This window comes from Pongo abelii, chromosome 9 (assembly GCF_028885655.2).
Source record: "Pongo abelii isolate AG06213 chromosome 9, NHGRI_mPonAbe1-v2.0_pri, whole genome shotgun sequence".
Taxonomy (NCBI): Eukaryota; Metazoa; Chordata; class Mammalia; order Primates; family Hominidae; genus Pongo; species Pongo abelii.
The window spans coordinates 35,783,406-35,809,421 of NC_071994.2; the positions used below are offsets into that span (position 1 = coordinate 35,783,406).

The 26,016-nt window shown below is 34.6% G+C and overlaps 1 protein-coding gene across 10 annotated transcripts in view; it reads left to right on the top strand.

Moving 5' to 3' along the window:
- The window catches only part of IMMP1L (inner mitochondrial membrane peptidase subunit 1), a 77,503-nt gene that overhangs the window by 42,703 nt on the left and 8,784 nt on the right, over positions 1 to 26,016 (top strand). For all 10 annotated transcript variants that reach the window (XM_002821918.4, XM_063728498.1, XM_054524553.2 and 7 more), the window contains 3 exons: positions 3,795 to 3,928; positions 6,392 to 6,480; positions 10,706 to 10,832. In XM_002821918.4, coding sequence (XP_002821964.1) covers positions 3,824 to 3,928; positions 6,392 to 6,480; positions 10,706 to 10,832 — 321 coding nt within the window. In that variant the 5' untranslated portion in view covers positions 3,795 to 3,823. The remainder of the gene's footprint in view (positions 1 to 3,794; positions 3,929 to 6,391; positions 6,481 to 10,705; positions 10,833 to 26,016) is intronic.

The window sequence follows — 26,016 nt, forward strand, 5'->3', positions numbered from 1 at the left end:
AGATACATTCTAGATTCACTTTCAATGTTTTTCCTATTTAGTTGGTATGTAATAATTGTATGTATTAATGGGATACAGTGATATTTTGTTACACGTATACTGTATATAATGATCAAATCAGGGTAATTAGCATAGTCATCACCTCAAACACATCATTTCTTTACATTGTGAACATTAAAGATCTTCTTGTACCTTTCTGAAAATATACAGTAAATTATAGTTAACCGTATTCATCCAACAGTGCTGCAGAAGGCAGTAACTCATTCCTCCTATCTAGCTGTAATTTTGTGTCCATTAACCAACTTCTCCTCATTCTACCCTCCTACCTCCCCTTCCCAGCCTCTGATACCTGTAATTCTACACTATACTTCCATAGGCTCAGTATTTTTTTAAGCTGCCACAGATGAGTGAAAATATAAGGTATTTTTCTTCCTGTGCCAGATTTATTTCTCTTAACATAATGTGCCCCAGGGTCATTCATGTTGCCTTGAATAACAGGATTTCATTCTCCTTGTGGCTGAATAGTATTCCATTGTGTATGTATAGCATGTTTTCTTTATCCATTCATCTGTTGATGGATATTTTGGTTGATTCTGTGTCTTAGCTATTGTGAATAGTAGCTAAGCTGCAATAAACATGAGGATGCAGGTATCCCTTTGATATACTGATTTCCTTTCTTTCGGATTAATACCCGTAGCGGAATTGCGAGAATTATTTTTTGATTCTCTTTAGAGTTTTTAAAGAAACCTCCACACTGTTTTCCATGACTGTACTAATTTACATTCCCACTAACAGGGTATATGAATTTTCTTTTCTCCACATCCTTGCCAGCACTTTCTTTGTCTTTTTTGATAATAATTAATCTAACTGTGGTAAGATGATACCTGATTATAGTTTTGACTTGCATTTCCATGAAGATTAGTGATGTTGAGCATTTTTTTGTATATTTGTTGGCCATTTGTATGTTTTCTTTTGAAAAATGTCTATTCAGATCATTTGTCCACTTTTTAATTGGGTTATTTTTTTTTTGCTGTTGAGTTCCTTGTATATTCTAGGTATTAGTCCATGTCAGATGCATAGTTTGCAAATATTTTCTCCCATTCAACATGTTGTCTTTTTACTTTGTTATTTTCATTGCTGTGCAGAAGCTTTTTAGTTTAAATCCCATTTGTCTATTTTTGTTTTTTCTTGCCTGTTCTTTTGATTTCTTAGCCATAAAATCTTGGCCTAGACCAATGTCTCGAAGTGTTTCCCCTATAGCATTATAGTTTGATCTTATTTATAAGTCTATAATTTATTTTAAGTTGATTTTTGTATATGGTTAGAGATATGGGGACTAGTTTTGTCCTTCTGCATATGGATATCCAAATTTTCCAGCACTATTTATTGAAGAGATGTCCTTTCTCCAGTGTATGTTCCTGGCACCTTGTCAAAAATCAGTTGGCTGTAAATACATGGATTTATTTCTGGGTTCTCTGTTGTGTCCCATTGGTCTATGTGTTTTTATACTAATACCATGCTGTTTTGGTTACTATAGCTTTGTAGTGTATTTTAAAGTCAGGTGGTGTAATACCATCAGCTTTATTCATTTTGCTCAGTATTGCTTTGGTTACTTGGGGTCTTGTGGTTCTGTGTGAATTTTAGGATTGTTTTCTAATTCTGTGAAAAATGACTTTGGTATATTGATAGAGATTGCATTGAATCTTTAGATCACATTGGGTAGTATGGTCATTTTAACAATATTAATTCTTCAGTCCATGAGTATGGGCTGTCTTTCCATTTTTATTTTTTATGTCCTCTTCAATTCTTTCAGTGTTTTTGTAGTTTTCATTGTAGAGGTCTTTCACCTCCTTGGGTAAATTTATTCCTAGTTATATTTTTAATGTTTTATAGCTATTTTAGGTGGGATTGCTTTATTGATCCCATTGATTTCTTATTCAGCTAGATCATTGCTGGTGAATAAAATGCTACTAATTTTTGTATGTTGACTTTGTATCCTGCAACTATATTGAATTCATTTATCAGTTCTAAAAGTATTTTTGGTGAAGTCCTTAGGTTTTTCTATATATAAGATCATGTCATCCATAACCAAGATAGTTACTTCCTCTTTTTCAATTTGGATGCCCTTTATTTCTTTCTTTTGCCTAATTGCAATGGCTGGGACTTTCATTACTATGTTGAATAAGAGTGGTGAAAGTGGGCATCCATGTCTTGTTCCAGATCTTAGAGGACAGGCTTTCAGCTTTTCCCCCATTAAGTATGATATTAGCTGTGGGTTTGTCATATATTGCCTTTTATTGTTTTGATGTATATTCCTTCTTTGCCTAATTTCTTGAGAGTTTGTATCATGAAGTGATGTTGAAATTTATCAAATGCTTTTTCTGCCTCTATTGAGATCATTGTATGGTTTTTGTTCTTCATTCTGTTTGTGCTATATCACACTGTTTGATTGGCATGTGTTGAACCATCCTTGCATCCCTGGGATAAACCCCATCTGATCATGGTGTATTATCTCTTTAATGCGTTGTTGGGTTTGGTTTGCTAGTATTTTGTTGAGGATTGTTGCATCTGAGCTCATTGGGGATTTTGGCCTATAGTTTCTCTTTTCCTGCGTCTGGTTTGGGCATTAGGGCAATGCTGACCTGGTAGAATGAATTAGGAAGAATTCCCTCAATTTCCAGTTTTTTGGAATAGTTTGAGAAGAATTGGTGTTGGTTCTTTTTTATATGTTTGGTAGAATTCAGAGTTAAAGCCATCTGATGCTGGGGTTTTCTTTTTTGGGAGACCTTTTATTACTGGCTTCATCTTTTGCCAACTTTGTGATGATAATAAGCAAGTTACTTTACTACTCTTAGGCTTTTTTTTTCTTGTCTATAAATTGAGGATGGTAATAATATCTGTCTTACAGAGGTATTATATGTGAATCTTGACATGTTAAGCAGATGTTACATATTATTATCGATATATTTTAATAAATTTAATCTGAGAACAGTATATTGTAGCCTAGGCCTAAGAGTTAGGCTATTAGTTAAGAAATGCATGATACATAGTTGTAACAGTTAAATAGGAAAGGACAGATATTAGAAATATTTTAGATGAACAATATTTTAAAATTTTATATAGCTTTAAAAAATCTTTAAATGGTTCTTTATGCTGTTGTTTCATAGTATTTATGTGTTCCTTTTGTTACATCAATAGTTAATAGCTCACAAATGAATGTATCTTTTTATAAAGTACTTTGACATACATTGCTGAATTTGATTCTAAGAATCATTCTATGAGAGATTATTTCTACTAGGCCCCAGAAGAGTTAAGTAATTTGTTGAAGATTATACAAGTTAGTAAAATAACCAATGTGAAACTTGAATATCCATATTCCTATTCTAGTGATTTCTCCATTATTTCCTATTACATGGCAAGAAGTAATATATAGCAAGGAACTTCTATTAGTCCTTTGAAAGAGTTACTATCTTTTTTAAGCATCTGCCTTAATAGAAGAAATAACCAAGACATGGAAGGGGACAGACTAGTTTATAATCTACTAATTATATAATTCATATATAGACCCAGTGGCATTTGAATATAAGCTTTGGTAAATCAAAATATTTAGTGGCTACAATTTGCCATTTAAAATATCATTAGCAGAACTGATAATAAACTCTTGGTTTCCTGCACCAAATTATATTAGGCACTTAGTACATTTTGGGTGATGGTAAAATATTTTACAATAGAGTTATTTCTGAAAGTGTTTTTAAATAGTATTGATCATGAAACTTTTTGAAATTTACCATCAGGCCAATGGTGGCAGAGTCTACATAGAACTATGCTTCGTGGTGTTCTGGGGAAAACCTTTCGACTTGTTGGCTATACTATTCAATATGGCTGTATAGCTCATTGTGCTTTTGAATACGTTGGTGGTGTTGTCATGGTAAGTTTTTGTGTTCAAGAATATTCATCTTAAATATATACTTTTTTACAAATGGAAGGAAAATGTGTTTTTCCTTTTATTATAGTTGAAGTTATTAATTTAATGACTAAAATGTGAAAGTTAAAACATAAAATCTTTCTAAATATTGGAATAATAAGAGTGTGTTTGAATTGGCACTGATATAAGATATAAGGACCATTACTTAAATATTTTCTGTATTCTGTTTCTAATGGGCACAAAAGGTCCTTTTGAATAGTATAACAATAATAGTCGTTACCATTTATTGAATCTTATTTACTGTGTTTCAGGATATGTTTGATGTTTTACACTTACTAACTCATTTAATGTTTTACACTTCTTTGAGATACTTATTAGTAATCCATTATACACATGAGGAAATGAACTGAGAAGGCTTAAGTAATTTACTTGTTCCAGGTCCCACAGTTAGTAAGTAACTTGAAATTTCAACACATATTTGTCCAGTTTTCAAAATTCCAGCTCATAACCACCATGTTTAACTGTAATTAAAACAAATTAATAATCTGTAATTAAGACAGATTATTCTGCCTAATGTCTATATTAAAATGTTAAAGTTGCTCACTATCCCCAACTAATACTTTTTCTTAATATTGTATTGGGAAACTACAAACTGTGGCTGTTGATTCAAGCCTTTTGTCATGTAAATGAAAAAATAAATTGACCAGCCAGTCAATTTTTTTTATTGTTGTTATTACTGTTTTTTTTGTTTTTAAATTAGGTTTACTTTATCAGATTGACAGTCACATAACCTCCAGTTAAGGTGGAGTAATGGAAATATACATATTTAACTGAAATTTCCCTTCTTTTTTTTTTTTTTTTTTTTTTGGAGACAGGGTCTTGCTCTGTTGCCCGGGCTGGAGTGCAATCAAGTGATCTCAGTTCACTGCAGCCTCTGCCTGCTGGGCTCAAAACAATTCTCATGCATCAGTCTCCCAAGTAGCTAGGACTACAGGCGCACATCACCATGCCTGGCTAATTTTTGTATTTTTAGTAGAGATGGCGTTTCACCATGTTGGCCAGGCTGTGCACAAACTCCTGGCCTCAAGTGATCTGCCTACCTTGGCATCCCAAAGTTCTGGGATTATAGGTATGAGCCACTGTACCTGGCTGAAACTTGCCTTCTTGATTTTTTTGTAAGTTAGATTGGTACTTCCAAAGGTAGCAAACAAATTGTAATTGTATTTCCTCTTATTTCTGCCTGAGTAGGGACTTTTGAGTAAAAAGTTTTATTTACAAATAGAGTAAATGGAGACTGTCGTATTTAGATTTTTAAAGTGGCGATGATAATTTTTTCTGATTCTGAGGTAGAGTTTGAGTATCCCTTATCTGAAATGCTTGGGACCAGAAGTGTTATGGATTTTAGATTTTTTTGGATTTTGGAATATTTGCATATACATAATGAGATATTTTGGGGATGGGACCCAAGTCTGAACACAAAATTCATTTATATTTCATATGTACCTTGTATGCATAGCCTGAAGGTAATGTTATACAGTATTTTAAAGAATTTTGTACATGAAACAATAATTTTGACTGCATGTTGGCTGTGATGCATCACATGGGGTCAGGTATGGAATTTACCATTTGTGGTGTCATGTAGACACTCAGAACGTTTCAGATTTTAGAGCATTTAAGATTTCAGATTTTTTATTAGGGACACTCAACCTGTATATATCAAGATTATTGTTTTGAGACATACAAATAGGAACATCTTTAATTGCTTCATTGTAAAGATGGGGTCTCTTTTGGTGCCAGGTTTGGTCTTGAACTCCTGGCCTCAAGTCATTCTTCCAAAGTTTTGGGATTACAGATGTGAGCCACCATGCCTGGCCATGAAAATCTTTAAAGTCCATCTCATCATCCTAGTATTTTTCAGTAGAACATTTAAGTTGCAGCCCCATGAAATGAGTAAGCTATTCTCTTGGAAGGGAAGATGGGCATAAGCTCATTGAGAATAGTAAAATACCATTTAGTAAATCATCATCATGTTCACTGGATTATATCTGACAGTAATAAGAAAATGTATTATTCTCCCATTCATTAACCAATACGTATGGTTTATCAATTTTGTACCAAACATTGTTCTTGGCTTTGGTTTTATAGCTGGGAACATGAGAGAGATCTCTGCCTTCATAGAACTGAGATTCTATAGGGTGGCCTAAATTTGGAAACATAGGTAATGTTGTTTTATTCAGGCATTATAATGTGAAAGCAATAATCCATTTATAATGTATTTGTCTATATTTCCAGACTTAGTGGCTACTCTAGAGTTGAACTTATTTGAGAACTGCCAAATTTTCATGAATCATCCCCCAAGCTTTAAGAACATTTTCTTGATTTTGTTTCTTTTAAGCTTGCTTAAAAGATTTATGTTAAATTTAAAAGAGATTTTGAATTTAGATTACAAATTACCTCTCTTTTCAGTGTTCTGGACCATCAATGGAGCCTACAATTCAAAATTCAGATATTGTCTTTGCAGAAAATCTTAGTCGACATTTTTATGGTATCCAAAGGTAAATTTCTGTCATGGATATATTAAATTTACAGTGAAAATATACACACACATTATGTCTTTTCTGCAGTTCCTTAACTTTATCTTTAAAAACTCTTTCATAAGTAAACATATTAATAACCAGCTAGATAAAATTTTGAGTCAAATATTCTCTTTCAGTTTGAGAAATTTTAATAGTTTCTCCAACATATGCAGTCTCTTGGGTCATTGTATCTCTTGCATCATTTTGAAAAATAATTAGCAGTCCCTTACAATATACATGTAAGCTTAACTTTTTAAATTGGGCTTTAGAATGTTTTGAGTTAAGAACTAGGAACTTAGGGAGTACATTACAGATCCAAATCAATGTTTTTGTTCTTTAATTTTAAAAATAATCCTGTAGTTCTATTGATTGCTATCTTACTTTATATATAGTCTATGATGACCGTTTGATGGTTTTTATTTTTTTTAATTTTCTGATATACATTTTTTGAGATGAGGTCTTGCTGTGGCTCCCAGGCTGGAGTGCAGTGACACGACCTCAGCTCCCTGCAGCCTCAACCTCCTGGGCTCCGGTGATCCTTCCCCTCAGTCTCCCAAGTAGCTGTGACTACAGGTGTATACTCACCGCGCCCAGATAATTTTTGTAGTTTTTGTAGAGACTGGGTTTTGCCATGTTGCCCAGGCTGGTCTCAAACTCCTGAGCTCAAGCAATCCACTCACCTCAGCCTCCCAAAGTGTTGGGATTACAGGTGTGAGCCACCGTGCCCAGCCCATTTGATGATTTTTAGATTACATCATTGTATATGGCTGAGAACCAGGAATTGTATATATTATGAGTCTCCTGATTAATTATATTAAGTTGAATAACTCCTGGGCAAATATTGTGTGTCACTAAACCTTTTAAAGTCCTATTTCACAGCAGGCTGAGGCAGGAGAGTTGCTTGAACCTGGGAGATGGAGGTTGCAGTGAGCTGAGATCATGCCACTGCACTCCAGCCTGGATGACAGAGCAAGACTCCATCTCACAAAAAAATAATAATTAAAAAAAATCCTATTTCAAGTGGTGGTTCCAATCCTTGTGATACCTTTTATTCCAATTAACGCTATGAGAATGATTTCTTCCAAATGAATGTCAAGTATTAATAATTTAATATATTTTCTAAAGAGCACCTCTCTGATACCCTAAAATTTTGAGTCCATTTGTTTTTTATAATTCTGAAAAAAATCTATGCCTGCTTTCATTTCAGTAAACTACAAATTTGATTCCCTTGAGCTAGTGTTTAGTTTATGGCATATTAAGTAGGTTTAGGCACTTCTCTTTCACTATTCACCTTTGCTATAACCTGTTTCACATTATTGAAAATTGTTAAGAATACATTTCTTCACATTTACTGATCTTTCACCAGCCTTAGATTCTGCAGATAGAAACTCTCTTGGTCAACCTGTTATGGTTTGGCATGCTCCCTAGGTGATTCTTCTTCCAATCTTTTACCCATAATAACTTCTATATACTTAATTGTAGGTACAGGAATTATAAAATAAAACTTATATAATAGATTGTGTTGTTGCTCCCTTTTCTTTTTAACTTATATCAAATTATCCTTATATAGGCTTTGAATTAACTGGAGACCTAGCCTCACCATAGCATGAAACCAAGCATCTGTGTTCCATGCCAGTGACATAATTTTATTCACAATAATCCTTGGGCATCCTGAATGAGGAGCTGAACTTGTTGGCTGAATAGTTTTTGAATACACAGCTTGATATTTTTAAAAAAATTACTGTTGCATTCAGATAAGTGAAACAACTACATTCAGTAAATGAATTCAGATTCTTTGAGGATCTTATTTTGTACCCTATTCATCCAGGTTACAGGACAGCTCAAAATCTGGCATTTATGAGATATACCAAAGTAACTTTTAGAGCCAAGGTAGCCAGCTGGTAACTTTTACTTAAGAAATATTACTGTCCCGAGTATTCTCTTAGTTTAACCCACAGCACAGAACTCAAGATTTCAGGGGAATCTTTGACCCCTGGCAAGGTGTCCTGTTGTTGGCTGCCTGTTTCTAAATGTAAAATAACCTTCCATTTAGGCAAGAATGAAAGTTTGCATATCTAGTATCTAAAGCACATGGATGTCTCTTCAGGCAACTGCACAGAACACTCAACCTTGAGACAGTCAGATTTTTACTACTGCTTATTCTTTCAGCAAATAGTAGTGAGCACCTAATTTATAAGATGTACCATACATTATAGAGAATGTTAAGATTAATAAGATAATTGACACTGGTTTTCAAAAGCTTACTGTGTAGTAGAATAATAAGGATGTTTATAAATATAAATGAGAAAATTTTTAATAAGCTTCCTTTTAAAACTATTTGAAGGAGTTAAGAATCCAATGGATATGTATTTTGATCTAAATGCTATGCATATATCTAGTTAGACTACCAGAAATAAAGTTTATTTAATACTACTTTCTACAAAACAGCACGACTGAATTATGATTTCTATGTTGCCATTCGAGTGCAAAGTTTGTTTTAAGGGTCATATTGATTATTTGATCAAAGAACTTAAGCTTCATGAAACACCCATGGAAAAACGTCTCTTCCTCCAGAGCTACCCAAAATCAACTTTGATGGCATGTTACAATCTTCGCAAATTTGTTCATCTGAACAGATCCACTGACATGGTTCTAGTTGGTTAGAAAGAAAATACCTTTATTCTGTTTTCAAAAGAAGGCAACACTGTGTTGCCTCCAAATTATAGAATGTAATGATTTGCTCCCTTTCAACTCTTACCAAGAATTGCCTCAAGAGATTGTCATTGTAAATACTATTTCTGCACTCTCTGTAAAATTTCTGATAAAGATGGTATCTTTTATTCTCTTATATAAGAATGTTTCTTGTGAATTTCTCTGATTTAGTTGTTAGGGAAAATTTTGTCTTACCTCCCAAGCTAAATGTTATTTTATTAATTAATGATTTCCATGTAACTGGTCTTAATTTCTTCTGACTTGGCTCCCAAAGAGTTTAGAACCCATCTTAATGCTTCTATAGAGCAGTTATTAAGTTTCTGATTTCATCATCATTTTCCTTTTATTCTTATGACTTTTAATATTATTTTGACATATGCTTCATTAAACTATTTCTGGAACTAGGTACAATTAATAAGCAAATATGTTAAATCCTTTTAAACGTGTGTTAGTCAACAGAATTCACATATTTCTCATTTTATGCAGAAAGAGTATTGTGTTCTGTTTGACTGTGGTCATTAGTCCTACGTTCTGTCTTCTTCCTTTTCACGTTTTAGGATCTTTCTTATTTTTTATTACCAGATAGTCAGTTCTTCCATAAATCATGTCTTCTGTATGTAATCAGACCCTTATTGGTTTTATATGTTTGATATCTCGTTTTATTTTTCAGAGTGTATATTTAGGCAGCTTTTAGCATTTTATTTTGTTGTATCTTTTGATATTTTTTCTCAAATATAAGTTCTTTTGATATGGGTTATAGGACTTACATGCTATCATTCCTCAATTATTTGAGTTCAAGGAAACATGGATGATGTTTTTACCTTTTTAGTGTGCTCTAGAGTCAATCAGTGCTACTGGCTGGACCGCAATATTTATTTACTTAATTTGTTAGTATTTATATAGAATTGTGTGGAGGGTTTTTTGTTTTTTTTCTTTTTTTGGTTCGTTTGGGGTTTTTCTTGGTTTGTTTGTTTTGTGTGTGTGTTATTTTTTTATTTTTTATTTTGGAGACATGGTCTCAGTCTGTTGCCCGTGGTGGCATGATCTTAGCTCACTGCAACCATGAACTCCTTGCTTCAAGCAATCCTCTTGCCGTAGCCTCCCAAAGTGCTGAGATTATAGTTGTGAGCCACTGTACCCGGCCTATATAGAATTGTTTTTCCACAATTTTGGTTCTAAGAATTTGGACACAGGAGTAAAGCAGACTGGATACAATGCAAAAAGATAATTCTTGTAGAATTATCTGAAAGTTTAGAATCTTCTGAAATTATCAGAAATTTTAGATAGCCTTTTTGTCACTCTTATTGTTGGATTCTCACCCAAAGTATTCAGTCACAAAGGTTCTCAAAGCCAGTAAATGTATGGAAGAGTCAGTATATGAGAGGATAAAGGTTATGGCTGTAAGTTGTCTTATAAAAGTATTAAAGCAGTGCCATGCATGTGTTTTTGCTTAATAAATAATACAGACATTTCTTTGACTTTTCCCCCTCAGAGGTGACATTGTGATTGCAAAAAGCCCAAGTGATCCAAAATCAAATATTTGTAAAAGAGTAATTGGTTTGGAAGGAGACAAAATCCTCACCACTAGTCCATCAGATTTCTTTAAAAGCCATAGTTATGTAAGTAACCTTTCAATTATGTTATTTTTGGTGTCATAATTGATTAACATTAACTGAATGCTGACAAAAGAAAATAATGTTTATTCATATTTTGAATGTAAGAAAAAAATGCATCCAGTAGACTTTAAATGCTTATATCAAGAACAATTCAGCCATTATATTTCATATATTTTAGTTACTTTTAAAACCCTACATAAACATCTAAGTAATAATTGTTACAGGCAAAATTTACCAGTGGATGCTAAAATTATTGGACAAAAGTTTGAGGAGAAATAGAATTTTACATAATCTGAAAGTATCTCTCCCAAAATATTTATTACAAAGGGAAAAAACCTTAGAGGTAAAACCTGTCAGGCACCACTTTAACTGAGTTATCTTCATCATCATAACACGATATATCAACATAATGTAGCCTCTGGATTGAAGCACCAAGAAGGGCACTTGCAGGAAAAAAAAGTTACAACCTCAGTCTACTCATGAGAAAACATAAGACAATATCAAATTGAGGGTCATTCTACAATATAACTGACCAATACTCTTCAAAAATGTCAAGGTCATAAAAAACATGGAAAGACTGAGGCCCTGTCATTGATTCAAGCAGACAAAGGAGACGTGATAACTAAATGCATTTGGGATCCTGGCTTAGAAAGATTTTCCACTATTTGTGAGAAGTCTGACAAAATCAAATAAACCCTATGGTTTATTTTTTTAACTCCTATTTAAATTTTGATAATCAAAATTGTGTATATTGAAATTGTATACAACCACCTTGCCTGTACAGCTAGAAAAAGTGCAAGAACAGTAAAATGGAAGAATGAAGAGTAGATAGAATGTGTTAGCTCCTTTCACCAATCACATGGCTTCTGTAACAGAGCTTATGGGGAAGAGGTGGCCTTTTGTTTACTCAGCATATACTCTTCTTACTTTAATAATTATAGCTTAATTTTCTACTTTACTGTAAATCTTCTGTGTCACTATCAAATTATTAATGCAGCTGTTTGTTAACTAACATTATCTCTGTATTCATCCTCAATGTAAACACATAATTGAATAATTACAATGTCATCGTAAATTTATTTTGAACCATAATAGCCTCTGGTTGCCGTATAAGTAAGTTTGACTTTTAAATAATCAATCTTATTTATTTACCATTTGTAATAGAGTATGGTTCAGCTGTACAAGTGTTTTTGATATTTATTACTGCAATGCTAAATACACAGGAATTGTTAACTTATGGTGATAACAGTGTTAAAGATGATAGTGTGCTCAGTCAGGTAACATTTTTCTACAATTGCTTTCATCATGGACACTGTATCCTCTTCTCCTTAAAAAACGTTGATTTCCCGTTTAGTTTCACCTTCATATGACTATTAGCATTTCCTGAGATAGTCTAGTCACTTCTAAATTACTTTAGCATCATGTGTGTACTTGAAACCAGAAATGATATCAACAGACAGAACAAATAAATAGCATCCTCTGTGTATTTAAATACCATATCATTGTTGTTGATTTCTTTTTAAGAGTTATTAGAGGAGGATGTCTGTACAAAAGGATTCAGATAAAGTCTCTGCTAAGTAATCAGAGAAGACAACCAGCACTGTAAGATGTAAATTTTTTAAATGTTCTATTCAAGGAAAATATTCATTGAATTTTGTTTTAGTTTTTAATTGACACATAATAATCGTACATTATGGGGTATAGTGTGATGTTTCAATACGAATATACATTGTATGAAAATGAAATTAGGATATTTACCATATCCATCACCTTATGTATTTTTTATTTCCTTGTAGTGAGAACATTCAAAATCCTCTCTTTCAGTTTTTTTTTTTTGACATGGTCTTGCTCTGTTGCCCAAGCTGGAGTGCAGTGGCATGATCTCAGCTCACTGCAACCTCCTCCTCCAGGGCTCAGATGCTCCTCCCACATCAGCCTTCTGAGTAGCTCCTTCAGCTGTTTTGAAATACACAACACAATATTGTTAACCATAATCACCCTCCTGTGTGGTAGAACAGCAGTAGGGTGTTCTGTTACTGAGTTTTTAAATGTTTGATAAATGTACAAATTATATGACATTACCATTTTGTTCCAGGTGTATTCCATTCACTTTTGTTGGACAAATTTATAAGTATACAGTACATCATTCTAATAATCTTGGTCAGCACTTATTTTGTACTTCCTCCATACTGTTGAGAATCTTTTCAAAGATTTAATTATCACCACAGCAACCCGATGAGTAGGTAATAGTATTTTACTGATAGGTAATCTAAAGAAGGAGGCTAAATAAATTGCCCAATTTCAAACAGTGAGAGGAAGAATTAGGATTGAAACACATATAGTGGCTTCAGAATCTGTAACCCTCACAATACCACTACTACTTCTTTCAGAATACCCTTTCCCTGTCTGTTCTGTTCCCATCTCATCAAATTATACTTACTTTAAAATGTATTTGTCTTTATTATTTTTTGAAAAACACAGGGAAGTATTTCTGATCAGGGGCAGTATTGGTTCTGAAAGAGAAGCCAGTGTTTTTGAGAGGTTCTCCCTCGCCAGTTTTTCTATGCTGGGTTATTCAAGAATTGTGTAGCTATTGCAGAACCGCTTTAGCAAATGTGTTCCATTAATCAAGGTGATTTATAACAAAATTTCATCCAAGTTTGGAGTGTTCTGAAAACATAGCCAAAATATTCGCAGGGTCTACCCCTCTCGTGTGTCCCTTTTTTTAGCTATTTCAGAAGCACACTGGTGCAATATTTTATGAAATGAGTTTCTTCCCCTTACCTCTGCATCGTCTAAGAAAAATCATTGTTGTTTATAAGATGAAGATACTGCTATTCATATCTTGATTGAGCTGCTTAATAAAATGAACAATATTAAAATATGTTTTGAATTCCAGGCAAAAAAAGTTTATTCTTGTATGTAGGTGCTTCAGAAAGCAAAACACTAAAATTGTTCATTGGAACCTAGCCTGTAGAATTTAGCATATCAAAGAAATAGCATTGTTTGTAGGTTGGCAGAAAAGGACATAAACAAATCATTGGTTAAGTGATGTAGTGATGTGGGATCATTTTATTCTTTCCAGAGTTCTTTTTTGTTTGTTTGTTTGTTTGTTTTCCATTCCAGAGTTTTAAAAGACCACATGGCAAGCAACGCTTATGAATCAGCTTTATTTTTTACTGTTAGGTATTTGGAAACTAAGCGGTCCCTATTAAGATGCTGTTGCTGGCCGGCCACGGTGGCTCACACCTGTAATCCCAGCACTTTGAGAGGCCAAGGCGGGCAGATCACCTGAGGTCAGGAGTTTGAGACCAGCCTGCCCAGCATGGCAAAACCCTGTCTCTGCTAAAAATACAAAAAATTAGCCAGGCGTGGTGGCAGGCGCCTGTCATCTCAGCTACTTGGGAGGCTGAGGCAGGAGAATCGCTTCAACCCGGGAGGCGGAGGTTGCAGTGAGCCGAGATCACGCCACTGCCGTGCAGCCTGGGCAACAAGAGCAAAACTCCGTCTCAAGAAAAGAAAAAAAAAAAAAAGATGCTGTTTGCTTTGCTTATTTTGAAGGTACTGAAGCCAATAATCCTTTCCTGGGGTTATGTATGAACTGAGCATTGGCTACTGTAAAGATATGAGATTAATTTGTGACTCTCAAAAGAAACAAATTGTCATAAGCTCAGACATCTTGAGTATGTTGCCTTTCTGTATATTCTGCAGGAATTCCTCAGTTTGCTGCTAGAAGCCACTGCTTTATCAGAAAAAATGATTTAGTTGGAAGTAGGAACATGTAGCAAATAAGAAATAAATAAAATGAGTTGGCATTCTCCTATTGGTTTGCACAGCAGGCAAAATGCAAAGTAAACCTCTATTTAATTCCTTTAGGGAATGTAGGGCCAGGGCTCACAAATACACTAAAATTTTGTTATAAAGCCAATTAAAAGAAGAAGAAAAGCACTTCATAATGTTTATTAGTATAATATTGTGTAATAATCCAGGACTATGCTTTTAATCCATGGGGTAACTATGGCATAGTTAGGCATTTTGAAATATAGTAAATTCCTATCAACAAACATGTTGTAAAATCTGCGTCTAAACAAACTCCCTTGACACCACATCCTCCTATAGGGAAGAGTTGTGTATAGTTACTCCACTCTGAGCTTCATATTATTTTTTTGAACTCATTCCAGTTAGACTTTGGTCTCCACCACTTCATTGATGGTTCTTGTCAAAGTCCCTAATGACCTCTCTTGTTGTCTCTCCAGTGATCAACTCTCAGTCCTCATTGTACTTGACCTATTGTTAGTATTTGAAATAGTTGTTCTCAAAACCTGGTTTCACTTAGTTTTTGGGACACTGCTTTTTCTAGGTTTTTTTCCTATCTTTCTTCTGAATTTCCTTTATTGGTTCCTCCTCATATCCAAACATTGGAATGACCTTCAAACCCTGGAGTTAACTAAAGGTTCATATTTTAAACTTCTATTGTTTATCTACACTTATACTTTAGCTGACCTCATCCTGTCTCATAAAACCTGTCTCATGGTTTTATGTACAGTACTTTTTAACTTACTCTCAAATTTATATCAAGTATAACCTTTTCCCTGAACTCCAGAGTCATGTCTAATTGTCTAATATCTTCACTTTAATGAATAATGGTCATCTCAAACTTACTGTATCCAAAGCTAAAATCCTGATTTTCTTTCCCACAATGGCTCCTTCCATACACTTCCCATCACATGGGGAAGAAAACCCCATGCTACTTGTTCAGGCCACAAACCTTAGAGTTATCCTTACTCTCCTTCTCTTTCACCCTACATCCAATCCCTTAGCAAATCATGATTATACCTTCTATATATAATCAGAATCAAACCACATTTTGCCACTGTCACTGCTACCATCCATTAGTTTGCAAGATAAACTCATCTCTCTCATTTTGTTGCGGTAATTTTTGAACTGTTTTCTTTGCTTATACCCTTCCGATTTTCTGGCTTCTCTACCCTTTCCATTGATACTCTCCACACAGCAGCTAAGGTCATCCTTTTTGATGATGATGCTTTTTAAGAGCAATTATGTCACTCTTCTGCTTAAAGACTCCAGTGGCTCCCCATCTCACTTACAGTAAAAGCCATAGGCCTTGTGGTGGCCTGCAAGACCCTGCATAATCATTTTCCCTGCTGCCTTTCTTGTAATTATTGTGTCATTGGAACACAGTCATGCCCATTCATTTATCTGTTGTCTGTATTTGCTTTCTCTAAAATGTCAAAGTTGAATAGTTGTGACATAAACTATATGGCTTGCAACGCCTGGACTATTTCCTATTTGTTCCTTTTCAGAAAAAGTTTGCTGACCCCCTGATCTAGAGCATAAGATTCTTGGTGACAGGGACTCATTTTAATTGCAGTTGATTTCATATCATTTCAACTGTGATTTGGCAGCTAGTCGATTTTTTAAAATTCTTGAAGGGTGGACAAATCTAGATATATATGAATAGGGTGCTAGTTTCTTTTCTACTTCTACTCCTTTTTTTCTACTAGTTTCTACTACAAACTTGCTCCCAAGTAAATGCGTGATGTTACAACTTCTCAGAAGATGTTCTTGGGGCCTACCACGCTGCTGAACTGGCCAATCTGTGGTCATTCTAGTCTTCATAGACTTGAAAGCTAAGCTATTTCCAATGGTAAGACTACCTGACCACCTTACACAACGGCAGGTGAAAGTTGTAGAAAATATTGGAATGTTCCTCTTACTGTGTACCAGGAGAGCAGAGTGCTGATTAAATGTTTCTTTTCCTAAGTGACTTCTATTTAGGACTGCATATTTTTCAGGCCTTTCTTTAAGCAGAATAAAAATTCACCAGGCTCTGAATTGACTTATCACTATGGAATACTGAACTTAGTTAAGATTAAGTTTCCTAAAGGCTCTGAATTGACTTATCACTATGGAATACTGAACTTAGTTAAGATTAAGTCTCCTAAAGTATTGGGGGAATTGAGGTATGCTGGGCTTACCTTGTTCTCATTTTAAAGGAAGCTTTGGTGCCCCTGAAATGCTATGGTGGTTTTATTACGATGAAGGCTAAGTTGCCCTTGCAACATTCATTGCCTACTAATTAGGTTGTGTGGTAATAAGAGTTTCTGCATTTCTGTAGTCATACATGTGCCTTTTGGACACATTTAACTACTATACAGATAATTTGTTCTTTTGGTCCTTTTATTGGTTTATTGGCTTAACAATGGGTAAAGTTGTTACCTGGAGTTTATAAATTTCTCCTTCTAGGATTTTCTGTGGTTGTTTATTGTAAAATGAAGAATTATTTTTTTAATCTTTCAATTAAAACCTTATTTATTGAATTTTCATGTCTTAACCATAGTAGCTACCCTGTATTGAGAATAGACATATTAATAGAATGTGATTATGGAAATTTCAGTGTATTCTGTGGTTAGTGTGGTTAGTGCATAGCAGTCTTTTGCTATTGTTATAGGAAACAAATCTGTACTTATTAGAAAAATCATGTTTTTACTTTTATCTGAGGGCTACCAAAGATATCTGGCTATTTAATTTAAAGGTTTTTGGTTGTCTTTGATACCATAGATGTCAGCGTCATACACAAAAGGTGAAACATTGTTCACCAAGTAATAATCCATTACCACAGCAGAGTGATGGGCGGTGAATAAGGAATGTAGTTATTTCTTATGTTTTTCTTTGTGAATTGTAGAGTATGTTAATAACATCATCATTATTACTGGCAGAAATGTAAGAAGTAGAGACAATTTTACATTTCAGAAAGAACTGATTAAGTGTTATCAGGATGTACTGGTGGTATAGTGTATTAAAATGGAAATGTAACAATATGGCAATAATAAAGCTGTTTTACAGTGTATTAGAAAATATTTAAATAAAACTGATGGACAACCTAAGAAACAATCTTACTAATTAGCATTACAAAATGGTCACTTTATATAGTTAACACTAATAGTCCTTTAATGTGTACTGTGTATTTAGGTTATAGTTCGAATCCCTGAATATTCTGAATGCTGTCTTTCTGTTTGTTTAAATGTCATTTCCCTTAGCTAAAAGTCAACCATCTGGTCTTCTATTACCACTTGTATTATAAACAGAAAAAAGTACTTCTCTGTAGAGAGAGGAATCATCAGATTGAAAGGGCTTGTGTATTATAAGCTGCTGATATACTAAATCCTTATGTCATTTAAATAGAAGAACTGCCTAATAATGTCACTTATTACAACTAGGGTATCTAAACAAGCGACTTGTTTTTTGCAGACTATAGTGATAAAAACCTGTGCTACACATCCATTTCTCAGCAACGGCTCCTAGGATAATCAATCATGGCATACTGCTAATGCCTTGATTGCAGCTGATATGGAGGAAATATGTTTACTCTTTTGCTAAAGTGAAGTTCACTGCGGAGGTGACGTGATTTTTTCATTCTATAGCTAACACAATTCTGAAGATAAATTTCACTCATTGTTTACAAGTCTGAAGTGTTTTTGTTCAGATGTCAACACTAAATAATCTTTGAGGCTCCCCGACTTAAAGTGTTTTCTGATGTGTTCTCTGAATATTTTCAGAATAATTTGAGCTTAGTTTAACAGTAATATGTAGTTTATAATAATCTTATTTTGTAGTAGTATATTTTATTTTTATATGTTTGAAAAGATGTATATATGAAGATCAACATTCCTGTTGAAAGAGTAGCAGGTTGTCCTGAAATTTGTATGTGCTGCTCACCTAGAAATATTTTAACCACTCAAAAGTTAGAAAGTTAGTGCCATTGGTATGAATCTAGAGAGGCAGGATACAGTTAAGTAAAATGAAAATATTATATGTGTTTTTATCTGCAAGTTATCTGGGACTTCTGTACTTTAAAGTTGCTTAAAAGTCATTTGCAAAAATTAAAGAACAAAATTGTAACACAGGTGTTCAGTGAAAGCATCTGAACCAGACTCCAAACTCTGTTGGTAGTAAGGAGAATATATTCCAAGTGTGATGTGGCTTCCTAATCAAAAACAATCTATTTTATTTATTTATTTTTTTCTTTTGGAGACAGATTCTCAGTCTGTCACCCAGGTTGGACTGCAGTGCACGATCTTGGCTCACTGCAACCTCTGCCTTCCAGGTTCAAGCAATTCTCCTGCCTCAGCCTCCTGAGTAGCTGGGACTACAGGCGCTTGCCACCATGCCTGGCTAATTTTTGTATTTTTAGTAGAGGCAGGGTTTCACCATGTTGGGCAGGCTGGTCTCGAACTCCTGACCTCAAGTGATCTGCCTGCTTCAGCCTCCCAAAGTGCTGGGATTACAGGTGTGAGCCACCGCGCCCGGGTGCTATAACAGTCTTTACTAGGTCTACTGGAAAAACTGCTATTGAGTAAGTGAAATATATTCAACTCCCTTTTGGAATAAGCAAGTAAATGAAGTTTTGATGTTACCACTTTGGGTAATTAAAATTTGACAGGTTTTTGTGAACAACTTAATCTTAGCCCATAAAAATATTCTCACCAAACCGAACAATTCTCTACCTAAAACAAGAATGAAAAAGAGGAAAAACAGATACAAAAGCAGGTATGCATATTATAAAATGGCTAAAGATGTTAAATTAGCAAGAAAATATTGGCATTACAAGTTATTGCACTGCCAACCTGGACATTAGAGTGTTTTCCTCCTGGGACAGAATTTTCATAATTACTTTAAGAAAATGTATAAATCACTTAGTATGGCACAGCTAGTGCTTGTATCCAACTAAACACAAATGCAGAGCTAACAAGAAAAGGAGACTAAGCAGTATTTTACAAAGTACTTACAATTATAGGTAATTTAAAATTCTTGGATACAACTTAAGATTCTCATCTACTTTGTGTACATTATGTATGATTCTTGAAAGCAAGAAGGATTAGAGAAACCTTCTGTTGTCTAAAGAGACTTGAAATTTGACCTGACTTCCCAGTGTAAGGAAAGTCAAAGTAGGTCTAGGGACACAGACTGAGACTGATAATGGACTTCTGACCTCAGACCAATCCTAGCACTCACACATCTTCCTTAATGAGGCTGCCTCAGAAGCGGCCAGACCATTGGACTTGGGAGGGGGGACATCTAAGGGTAGACTGGGAGAGAAGACTTAAATAGCTTTTAGGAGGCTATAGGAATATACAAAATTTGCCAGACATTAACCTCTCAACTTTCTTTTTCGATGTGTGCATTCATTAATTCCACAGACACTTACTGAGCACTTACTTGAGGGCCAGTACACGTTAGGGTAGTCATCTTTGCCCCCAGCAACACCAGCAGAACTTTCTGAAATAATGGAAATATCCTGTATCTGTGCTGTCCAATATGGTAGCCACTAGGCACACATGGCTGTTGAGCACATGAAGCATGGCTAGTGTGTCTGAGAAACTGAATTCTTAATTTTATGTAATTTTAAAATTTAGATAGCCACATATATGACTAGTGGCTGCCATATTGGACAGTGTAACTTTAGGAGGTTATAGTTAAGTTGGAGGAATAGACGAAATTACAGTATAGTATAATAGAATTAGGCACAAGGTGCTTTGATAAGACACAAGGATATTTATCCAGACTGGGTTAGATGAGATTTTTCCAGAATGGGAAAGTGAAACCTGAGTTGAAGTTTTAAAGGGTAAGCAGGAGTTAGTCAAAGAAAGCAGCATATTCTGAAGGCCTAGAAGTAAGTACAGCATTGTGCTTTTGGGGAACTGCCAAAAGTAAGAGTTCCAGTGTATGGCACATATAGTAGGAGGGATGAGTAGTAAGAAGAGATAAAAATGAAAGGTAGAAGCCAAGCATGGTAGTCTGTTACGTGGGAGGATGGCTTGAACCCAGGAGCTCAAAGTCAACCTGGGCAATATAGCAAGACCCCATCCCTAAAAATAAGAATTAAACAAGGCTCAGTTCCTTTTATGTTTCAAGCAGGGGAATAACATGATCAGGCTTAGTTTTTATTTAGTTTCTGTGGGGCCATTCTGATGTTAGTGTAGACTATTAGAGGATGGCTAGGATTAGGAGAGCCTGGAGGCAGAGAGACCAGTTAATAGGCTGTGAGTGAGGCATAATGAGATAATAACATCGAGAATAGAAAGAAGTACAAAGATTGCAGAAAGATTAAGGAAATAATCTAGACAAGATTGGATGCTGGAAGAAAGGGAATTGAAGGGCTTAAAAATGACACCCAAGTTGTTAGTTTTTGCCACAGGGTGGGTGGTACAATAAAATAGGGTTGTTGGGGGAGATGTTAATTTGGGAAATGGAAAGAAGATATATAAAATTTTGCACAAGTGTAGAAGTCTACTAATAAGATTAAGGTAGATTATATTTTAAATTAATAATGTGGCAATTAAATTTTATAGCAAGTAGCAAAAAAGTACCGCTTTCCCCAGATGACGTCTGGATGCTTTGCTATTCCCTCCTTGATGTCTGTAGTCTGTTTTTGTCTCTTAGTCAAAACAGTGTTTTGATGCGCTTAGCCCTAGATCATTCTTACTTTTTAAAGATCTTCAGCTATTCTCTTTGTATCATGCATCATCACTAAAAAATGCCATCTGTCTTGTGCCACTGCACTCCAGCCTGGGCAATAGAGTGAGACTCTGTCTCAAAAAAAAAAAAAAAAAAAAAAAGTCATCTGTCATCCACCTGCCTAATTTGCAATTTTGTATTCACAAACCTAGATTTTATTCTAAATAATCTGCTGGGTTTGGTACATTAGAGTTGTGTTTTGATGAGTAAAACACAAGCAGGAGAAGTCTCTGTCAAATATATTCAACAATGCCTGTTTTTAAAAAAATGCATCAGTAACATCAAGTACAAAAATAACTACATATTTAATTTTAATCATTTCTTTTTTGAAGTATGGCAGCCTTTCTACTGGTAATCTATTTCTAATACCCTTTCAGATATAAATCTGTTTTTCTGGCCAATCTCTATATGAAGCAGTTATGCACAGCAACAACAGCAGATTGAAAAGAGCTACAGAGATTCATCTGTAGCAATAAATCCATATAGGATGAGTTTGGATTTGGGAAAGAATTAAGTGGAGTGCCAGGAATAAAACTTTTGGTGGAAACATATTAGTACATATTGTGTACAGTATGCATCTGATTTACTGTTCAAAACTGTTTTTCTGAGAGCATGAGAAAACTCATCATTGTAATATTTAACACCATTTTCTACTACAGTCTGAAATACCCTTTGTTGAATTAAGTTGGGCTCATCCTTTGGAAGGAAAGCAAGTATATAGATCAAGCTGTATTAAAGTGAAAGTGCAGAGATAGTCTTAGAATGAGAATATAAAGTGCTTCTTTTAAATCCGAATCTCAGAATACCAGGTAACATTGTATTTACAAAGAGACAGAGGTAAAAGACTGGGACAATAGTATTGGGAGGCGTGGATAGAAAGGCCTATAAACTGGCTTCAGTTCCAACCCTCTTCTCCATCTCCTACATTCTGACTAGTTGGTAAATGGTTCTGAAGAAGTGGATGCTTGATAAGGGCCTAAGCATTCAATATTTAATAAACATTGCTTGATGAGCATGCCCATTTAAGTTCGAGACCAGCATAGTGAAACCCTGTGTCTACTAAAAATACAAAAATTAGCCAGGCGTGGTGGCGCATGCCTGTAATCCCAGCTACTCTTGAGGCTGAGGCAGGGCAATCGCTTGAACCCAGGTGGCAGAGGTTGCAGTGAGCCAAGATCGCGCTCCATGGCACTCCAGCCTGGGCAACAGAGCAAGACTCTGTCTCAGAAAAAAAAAAAAAAAAAAGAATAGAAATGTTAGTTTTTACTGCTAATCTAGGATGATTTTATCTTAAAAACTGAATTTCATTAAATTAGGTGGCATAATTGTTGTGCTACTTACTCATAATTAATGTACATTTTTAATTATATTGGATTCAAGTCAAAGACTTGGGTAACACCAGAGCTATATAATTGAATACAGTGTAAAAGAAAATAACCAGAAACATAAAGTAAAATAGCAAAGCACAGTTAACTTTGCAGAGATCTGGGTAGACTGCCTAGGAAACCGGGGACAAAGAAAGCCCAATAGACATAATTCACACTGGCAAATGTGGCAGCTGCTAGTAAGTGCTCTTACTGACTGCTTCCTGGGTGCCAGGAGTCTTGTTTCATTTGGTTCTCATAGTATTTCATAAGGTATTTATTAGTCTCAGTTGTATAGAGAGGTTTAAATAACTTGCCCAAGGTGCTTAACTAGTATGCAAAGCTGTATTTGGAACTCAGGACTATGTGTGACTGTGTGGACTGTATTTTTAAGCACTATCCTAAACAACCCACCAGAGGTTACTATTCAGGCTAGATGGAGGTATTGAGAGCTTAGGGAGAAGAAGAAAGAGCTTATCTTGCAATTGCCACGAGAATGAGCAAGTCAAGCCTTAGACTAAGCTTTAAACCTACTCAGCAGGGAGAAGCTCAATAACGAAAGAGAAACTGTTAGTAAAAAGCATACCCCTTACTCAAACCCCGATGCTATAGGTGTAGCCTACTGAAACTTTTGTGTAAATTCCTCTTTGGTGATGACTGGCTATGAATGTAAGGTAGCACCATTTTTAAGGAGGGAAGGGCAATAACAGTTCCCAGCAATGATGTAGATAGGATAGCAATAAGGCTGAATTTTAAAAGGGAGAAAAGGAAGCAGGACCGTATAGAAATAGTACGTATTAAAATAGTCAGTGTATTAACTGTTCTGTGCCTGGTCTCTACAATCCCTTCATTATGCATCTAGCATTTGGAAACACTTCGATCAGGACTCCAGATACTCCTCTGCCTTAATTAGCTCAGGTAGACAGAATGCGGGCAAGTAGTTAGGGCGAGGAGAATGCCAATGAAAATAAGTAAAACTGTTCCTTGAGTTTGCTTTGAGGGATACCCAGAACTGACATTTCAGATACTCGCATTTTTAAAAATTAATGTTTTCTCACCTTTGTGTTCTAAAAGTGTCTTCTATTTATTGTATCTCAGAATTTAATTCTTCATTTTTTACATGTGTTTTTGTTTATAGCTTCTGCTGGCACTATAGGAAGGGTAAACAGTGATTTACTGATGGTGCTTCCAATTTTGCTGTTACATGACTCAAACAAATTGGGTTTTATGAGATCTTTTTAGAACAATACTAATAAATTATTCATTTTCAAATATTATCTCTAGTAGTTCGTGTGCATAGGATCTTAATATGGACACACTTTGGATACATAAGTCATGATTAAGCAGAATATACAGTGGCCACATAGTAGGTATAGTAACTTGATACTGCTTTTTTGTAAGATAATAAGATAAAAAACAATTACATAGTATTAATTATTGGACTAAAATGACATCTTTTGAATGTACATTCATCATATAGACTTTTTTCATAGGCAAGGGAATTATGCATTTTATAGCCCACTGATTATTCCATTAGACACAAAATAAAATCTTTGAAACACATGCAAAATGAAATACTTTTGACTAGAGTATCGTTGATCTATCAGTCATTTGTTTTTACGAAATAGAAGCAAAAAAGACTATCTGATTGCTTTCATAAATGTGTGCTCTTTTTCTTGTACATTACAGGAAAATGAAAAAATAATCATTAAAAAAAGGATTCTAAAAACTTTGTTTCTCACCTTGCCTCATAATTTTGTTTGTTTCTTTCATGACTGTTGTTTTGTTTTCTTTGCGGTCATTTTAGAACCATTAAAGAAGTACGAGCAATAGGTAGGGCCAATGCAAACCCTACCATTGCTGGTTGTAAACTATAAAATACATGGCAAATAAAGTGTTAATTAAAAATCAGTCTGTTCTTAGGATTTTCTGGTTTTTGAAACTTTTGAAGGTCAAACATGCAATTATTTTTTAGCCAGAACTTTTCTTAATTAGATGTTATTTGCCTAATCAAATAAATGAGTTTGATTACAGTTTAGTAAATGTGTTATTTGATATTGTGGACTCTTTCATCAGATTTCACTTGAATCAAGAAAGGTAACACCTGTGTATTGCCTCACAAAAGCCTCTTTTGTTCAATGGACACCCGCAGGCCATGAGGCAATTACATTTGTTGTTTGTGCTAAAAAGGAGGCACTTAACTAGACCTCAGTAAATATAGCTGAGAACTAGAGGCTTGATTCTTTTGTCCAGCCCTGAGATTAGGTTTTATCATAGCTCAGGAAGTAAACCTAGTTCAGGAAGTAAACCTCTGACGTAGAAAGGAAAAACAAGAATGATTTAAAGGTCCCTTTAATGCCTTAAAATTTAGCTGTAAAGTTAGCTATATCTGAGACGCATGGAGAATTCAGGTTTGGGCAAAATTAAAGCAGTTTATGGCATTCATGAAAACATATATTCATATATTCAGTCTTATGCATTCATTCAAAATGGCATAGCATATTTACAAGAGTACAAAATTAATCCACCTTAAAAGTTTTGATTATGAGATGTAATGAACAAAGACATAGAATTAGGGATTTCCATTTTGGGCCATTTGTAAAACATTTACTATAAATGTGTTTATTAGAGTGGTTTTCAGCCTTAGTTGTAAAGTTACCATAGCTTTTAAAAAAACACATTTTATTATCTGTCTCTGTGAGCACAAAAAAAGGAAAGAAAAATACATGTTAATCTACCATTTTATCCTGTTCATATTTTATTATTATAATATTGCTATAGAATTCTTTTTTCTATTATCTGGTTTGAATTTTCAACTTACTGACAACTGGTAGGTTAATCTAACAGACAATAACTGTGTTTAAAGTTAGAAAGAAAATGTTCTGTTCCTTGCCTTATTCCATATTAGAAAAGTCAGGTGTTGTGTTTCAGACCCAAACCAAAAAAATGTGTTTTACTGTATGTTTGTTTAAATGTGTTCTTGGCTAGAGTAATATTTTAGTCATCTGTAGATTTGATGACAGTACTGTGAAGTAAATGACAAGTCATTTACTTGTACTATACAAAGAAGCATATCCTACTATATGAATTAGAGGTTAGGTTAACTCTCTTTCCACACTACCAAAGACAAAAAAAAAAAAAAAAAAAAAAAAGCCCAACACTGAAACACCTTTTAAAAAAATTCAACAAGCCAACAAGCTCCCCCTAACCTGCATCATGAAGGATGATGCTCCCTTTTTTAAAAGTATGAACATCACTGAAAGGGTTAAGCAGTTTGTATTTTA